Here is a 6660-nt window from a genome sequence, read left to right on the forward strand (position 1 = left end):
TGGACCCCACTGGTGGTGATGATGTTGGCATCCGACATTTCGGTGCCAGCGCATTTTTTGTGTGTGTTTAGCTCTAGCGGTTGCTGGTTGCTTGGATTACATTACAGCGAAAGCGAGCTGCTGCTCTCCAGTGCTAGCATACCGCACAGCCCAAACCTCCTCGGGTGTGCTTTGAGGTTGGGAAAGTTTTCATCGTCATCCGGAGGGGTAGCATGATAGGGAGGTTGCTGCTGCTGCTGCTGCTGCTGCTGTTGTTGCAGGAAAATGAAATGTGCTACACGAACGGTGGGATGTGTTTGATCCAAAGAAACAACAATCATTCCACTGGGCTACTGTGCTCCAGAGCATCTTGCACGAGTCAACATGATGCCAGCCGTTCCGAGGAAGGATATTTTCTGCTACTAGAAAACAAAAAAGTGAAAATCCAAATCGGAGCTAGCTATGTGTGCAGTATGCGGAAATCAAATTCCGTTCGCAAGGAAATGGAGAAGTGAATTTTCTGAACCATGCTCTGGCCTCGCTCTCTGTATTGGTGCTGGTGCTGCTGCTGCTGCTGCTTCTGTGTTCTCCCATGTGCTCGTGTGTGTTTGTGGTTTTTGGTGGAGTCGAGCTCTCGATTGTCAGCCAGCCAACTAAGCAGCAAACCCCGAATGTGCATGCTACTAAGCTCGGACACATAGCGTTTCCTTCCAGTGTTTCTGTGTGTGTGTACGTGTGTGCGTGTGTTGGTTCACTCGAATGTAGAAGGATGGTATCCTTTGGTTTTTGGAGGACACCGCCACCAGTGAAGTGGAATCTGCAGTCTCACACCGCGCAGAGAGAGAGAGAGAGAGAGAGAGAGAGAGAGAGAGAAAGAGAGAGAGAGAGAAGAAGAGAGAGAGATAATGAAAAATCGTTATTTTAAACGAATCTTTTGTGGACACCACAGGGCGATAAGGAATAGGATTTTGAACGAATCTTGGGATTAATTTTCTCCCTTCAAAAAACAAACGGCCATGTTGGTGGTGGCTGGGCTTGGGTATGTGCTACGGTGGCAACCATACCTTTCGGAATCCACTTGTACCATTTCACCACACGCTGGCAGTAGCTGTGCGTGTGAGTGAGTGGAAACCACTTTGCGTCTAGAGGCGTCGTCTTTCGCGAGCGAAAGCATCCAAAAATAGTCGCATTGTTTATAAACCTGGTGATGAAAATTTGAAACCGCCTGCTTTCGGCACCACGGTGATACGCGGAGTGCGACGATGGCGGGCGGCAATGCGGATAGAACAGACAGGTTTGTGTGATGGTGGACGATGGGGATCTTTAAACTGAAACCCATTTGTTCCATTTCGAGTCAACCGTGTGGATCGCAGAAGGCGATGCGTGAAGAAAAAGAGAGAAAGAGAGAGAGAGAGAGCAAGAGGCCATACGAAAAGGAAAATCAACATTCCACTGGGGCTCTGTGCTAAATCAGTTTATCACCTCCAACACTACCACCATTGTTGCGGTGATGTTTTGCCACCACTACCACCATTGAAGTGTACGTCTGGTACGTTACTGCAGTCTGGCGATGGCTCTTGGCTGCTTTTTCCTCCAAAGATTTGAACCCAATGCAGACAATTCATTGTTATGTTTGTTAATTTTGCGAAAGCTGTTCCCTCTAGTCAGGGATTCAATGGTTAAGAGCAGATTTGGCTGCTAACGCACACAGCTGCGAGTGGTGTGCGTAGTGTGCGTGGCATACACTCTTTGCGTACCGCAGCTCGCGATGTGTCATGCTCGGTGTGTTTTGGTCGCTCCTTGGAACAGGCCGCATTCATTTGCTTCTTGCTCCTGCTGCTGCTGCTGCTACTCGCCCTGAGTGATCGTTGTTTGGCGTTCATCCATGTGAGACCGGATGAGTTCGCGCTCTCTGCATCTCATGGTCACCTCGCTCGATTTTCCTCGATTTTCCTCTATTTTCCCATGCCACGGGGACACGGACACAGAACCATCTTCTCTCACAGATGTTTCGATGCGGGACACAGCTCTCCTCGCGCTCATCGTCTCGCTCCCCGGTGGATGGTGGAAAACCGATGGATTTTCCAAACCGATCTTCGCCACCCATTTTGCCAGCATCCTCTCATTCTCTGGATTCCAACTGGGGGCTTGGAGTGTGTAAACACTGCTATCCCCCATTCGAACGACACGAACCAACTCACATATCCACGCACACACACACACAACGGCAGACAGATGGAAATGGGGAGATGGACGCGAAGGCTGCTGTCGCATGTAAACATTTGCTTTACGTTTTCTTCTTCCCATTTTGCTTTTCCTCCAATAATCAACTGCTTCACTGGGGGGGGGTTTGTGGCGTGCGACGGTCCTGACGATCACTGAGGACGACGACGACGACGGCCGTGACCGACCGCTGCAGCGTGTCATCCAGCCGGGTCTGCTGGCCAGTGTAATCTCGGCCACTCGCTGGCAAGCACATGCAGCTCGGCATGGTTCGGATGCAGTAGTCGTCCACTCGTCTGCAGTCCATTCGGTTCGAAAGTGAATTTGAAGTGATTTATTGTGTAAAGCATTCAGTTAAGCTTTGAGATCATATGCATAACTTGTGCTGCTACTTCTACGAGGAATCGCGAACGCGAATGACACTTTCTGGATTAAGCTTCTCGTGCATTAATGAAGTTGTCCATCCGTCGGCCGTGATTTGATTAGCGCGGTGGAGACTATTATGACAAGCCAGACAGACAGACAGACAGCAGCAGGAGCAGCAGCAATCAAGAAGCGTCAGGGATCAGCATAAATCATTCGCACATGAGCGCACATCAATTTTCCCGGTGGGGCGGCCACTAGCGAGTAATTGGGTTAATGCAAACGGAATCTACTTACCGAGGGATGCAGTGCAGCGTCCGCAGTAGCGGTAGCAGCAGCAGCAGCAGTAGCAGCCAAAGCAGCATCGTCTCGCTATCGTGAGCTAAAGATAACTCATTGGCTAACCGGGGATTCGGGGGAACTACTCCATTTTACAGTATCAATCCGCTAGACAAAACATCCGGCCATCCAGTACGGATGCTGCTTGCTGGCGGGTCAGCCACACTCTAGTGCTCTAGTGCTTCTCGTGTGGGTGATCCACGTGACCGAACGCGTTCGTGTCTGTGTCTCTTTGTGTGTGCGTGTGTTGTATGTTTCGTTGTTTCGTGTTTCTATGAAGTACGGTGCCGGTTCACCATTGTCGTCGATCGTAGTCGCGTGGTAAAGCGGTTGGTCTGTGTGTTTGGAGCGGGCGTCCGAGCGACCGTAAGCCGCGGCCACCACCACCGCCACCGCCATCTCCTTTACCTACACCACCGAGAACCCGTGTAGACCACGCGCTCGCAATAGCACCGAAAATATCCGGTCTAGAAGAAGATTGGCGGCCTGATCGGCCCATGGTGCAGCGAGCCTCATCGGATGCCCCATCCGTCTCCGGGGGGCATCGAGAGTCGCGCATCGGCCTCGGGCTGGGCTACACGTCGTATCAGAGCGCCGGCTACAACAAGCTCTTCACGCAGGTTAGTTCTATCCTTCACCACCTTCGATGCCGTCGTCGTCACGAATCGGTTTGATCGGTGGATGGAGAAACTCAAGCTGTTCACTCTTCAATGTCTCGAATAGGATATCTGGGATATCTTCAATTTTACGCATATAAACGCACAATGTTTCTCTTAAGCTGATAGACTAGACAGGTGGTGTTGGGAATGTTTAGATGAAACTGAAAATAGTACTTCGTTATTGGTGGTCATACCAAAACCGTTATTTTGAAGGGAGCTATTATGTATTACTTTTATTATATATATATTACCATCGCTCGCTATACATGTTATGCACTTTTCTTAAAATAATTAGCAAATTTGTACCTATTTTTATTTCCAATTTTGTAGGAAATAGTTTCCTTTCACCATTTGACGATTCTTCGCTTTTTTTAAGGAGCACTGTTCTGAAAGTAAATGGCAAACTCGCGTTACGAAGGCCCATATCTACAGCATTGGGCGAAATCAACAACGTTTCCATGTTGAACGTTTAGATAGTATTAATCTGACTCTTTTAACATAGCTAAGTGGTTGATTCCTTGCGCTCAGAATCCTCGAAATGAGTCCAATATTCGTTAGCTATGTTTATCTGCTGCATTACAGATTTCCTTTCAAACTGTTAAAGGCGAATAATTGGTTTTTCACAGCAAATTATCCATACTAGTAAGACACGAAACAAGTGATTACCATTAAACTGTAGAATTTTGTTGGATAGGAGAACAATGAAAATAATTTAATGGTTGATATCAAACAAACAAAATGTACGATGTTGTTGAAATGTGTTGATAACCAGCTTGCTACTCTTTTGGGGAAGTAAACTTTTAATACAAAAATGTTACCCTCAACCCTCAAAAATCCAATTTCAACTCTGCACTGGGCTACTTGAAAAGTTTAAAATAAACTTCTCCAACACAATTCAGCTCATCTTACGACCACCGATGAGTCATGCCACTTCTGGAGCTACAGGTACGACCATTCGCTTCTCTGGCCCCCCAAAAAACCGGATGATGACGGTGTTTTGAATACCACCAAAAATTGTATATGTGAATCATACGCCAAATCTCCTGTCAAAAACCCTACTTCCTCCAACACGCGCGCGCGCTCGGTGCGTGTCAAACATTCCGAATACCAATCGGGAAAATTATTGACACCCCCGTCCTGACAGGCCATTGGCAGCTTGTCTTAACCCGTTGGTTCGGAATGTGGAAACTATTTACGGCCACGATCACGACCGGCCCCGGGGCCATGGCTACCGACGTAACGTTTCTATTTTCGGTGCCCTCCCACCCCCCCCCCCCCCCCCTTTTTCCACAATCCGACAATCCTCCAAAAACCTCAAAAACCACGACGTGTCGCGCACATGATCCTGTCTCCATTCCCCGGAGTGGCCCCGGCGGGGTAGTGGAGTGGGGAAGGGGACCATCCAGCGAGCGACGTTTAGTAGCGATGCTACCCCTAATTATCATCCTTCAGTTGTGTCGCTTGCGAGATGGTTTTTGAAAGTTTGTCAGTTCCCCCTCGCCGTTTCCGTGCTAAGCCGCGCCCCAGTATGTTGTCCTCTTTTTGGAGCAGCCAAAACCGAACCGGATTGCCAGCCAGCCAGGATTGAAATCGGCGAATCGTTCCAAATGACATCGTCACACCACGAAATGGGTTTGACGGTTGTCAAGACTAGTCCGCCACGGCAATTGGCAATGGCGCGCGTGTTTTTTTCCGGAGGACGATACGATAATTACCTTCAAACCTCCGTCCTTCCCACCTCCAAATAAATCTGACATCGTCATGTCCCGGCCCCGTTTATGTGGCCGCGATCATACCGGTGGCCAATCGTGCACCGATTGTGGAGCAAAATGGTAACGAATAAGAAGAGCTGTGCAGCTTTCTTGGCGCGTTCCGGGTTCAGCGCTTCTCGTGTGTGGTTTTGTTGGCAATCTCGTGTGTGTGTATGTGTCTTTGTGTGGTTGTGCTTGTTTGTGATTTTCCAGCTGCTTAGTTAGTTGGGTTGAAAATAAATTGAATTAAGCTATCAAAACCAAACAAAGCGCCTTCGGCCGCTCCCGAACGTGATCTAGTTTCCGGTGTATTGTGGCATGGAAATTGTGGCCACGTCGTGCCTATTTTTGGAATCTCCATCTGCAGGATGGTGTGTCTTCGTGGGGGGGAGAAAAATGTGTCCTTGCCAAAAATGGAACCCAGCTTTCTGGGCTAATAATGGACAGCGGGAGTAGTAGTCACGGCAACACCGTCTTCTGCGTCTCCTGACGATCAGCTGAAGTATTTCCATTTTGAGAAATCGATGTCACGGTAGATCCATCAAGCAGTAGCAGCAGTAGTAGTCCGGACACGGGAAATCCAATTACGCTGGCAAATTTGCTCGATTTTCGGGGTCGGTTTCAAGAAAAGGTTTTGGGTAGCGAGCATACCGCAGGGCCGCTACCTCCGAGTGTCTTTCATGCTCGTATGCCCTGTGGCAGCATGAAGCAATGGAGAAAGTAGTCCATTTGGTTCGCTTCCTGTAGCAACGGGCCTCGCGAGCAACGGTGAACAGTAGTAGAGTGTAGTGCGCGACTTGGAAGCCGACGCCGCGTCATGCAGCGAAGTTCCCGCGAAGTCACTCCATCAACCGGCTGGATATGGTCCAACCGTCGTGGCCATACGAGTTTCCGGACTCCATAGTCGGCTTGTTTGTCGTAACACGCGCGGCGATGGTGCATTCAGCTAGTGGCATACTTTCATAATAGCATAACCCACTGGCCCACTGGGGTGGGGGATGCAACTTCCGGAATTGCTGCTAAAGCGTGAAACCTCAGCCCAGGTCATGAATTACATGGAGGGAGGGGATTTCAATTGCATTTCGCTTGATTGTGCACCACCCATTGCCAAGGTTTGCTGGCAGCTCCTTCCCGTTTTGTCCCACCATTTAGGCCTCCCGTCCCGGGTTAGTGTTGCTTGGCCTGCATCACTACCTTTTGGGGGCACAGGGGTAAAGTAAAAAGGGATGGACTGGGGTGGAGAAGACGAAATAAATTTCTGCAGTAAAATGTAGCAATAAATTTTGTCATCGTTTAATATATTCCTAAATTTATGATCCCTTTCCCAGCGTACCGTACAGGCGTTG

At 49.0% G+C, this 6660-nt stretch overlaps 1 protein-coding gene across 9 annotated transcripts in view; it reads left to right on the forward strand.

Moving 5' to 3' along the window:
* LOC125951580 (voltage-dependent L-type calcium channel subunit beta-2) overlaps positions 1-6660 on the forward strand; it is a 109096-nt gene that overhangs the window by 91095 nt on the left and 11341 nt on the right. For 3 of the 9 annotated variants that reach the window (XM_049680512.1, XM_049680518.1, XM_049680513.1), the window contains exon 2: positions 3003-3524. The exons of the other annotated variants lie outside the window; for them this stretch is intronic. In XM_049680512.1, coding sequence (XP_049536469.1) covers positions 3402-3524 — 123 coding nt within the window. In that variant the 5' untranslated portion in view covers positions 3003-3401. The remainder of the gene's footprint in view (positions 1-3002; positions 3525-6660) is intronic. 9 annotated transcript variants of the gene reach the window in all.

Source organism: Anopheles darlingi, chromosome 2, assembly GCF_943734745.1.
Source record: "Anopheles darlingi chromosome 2, idAnoDarlMG_H_01, whole genome shotgun sequence".
In the NCBI taxonomy this organism is placed as follows: Eukaryota; Metazoa; Arthropoda; class Insecta; order Diptera; family Culicidae; genus Anopheles; species Anopheles darlingi.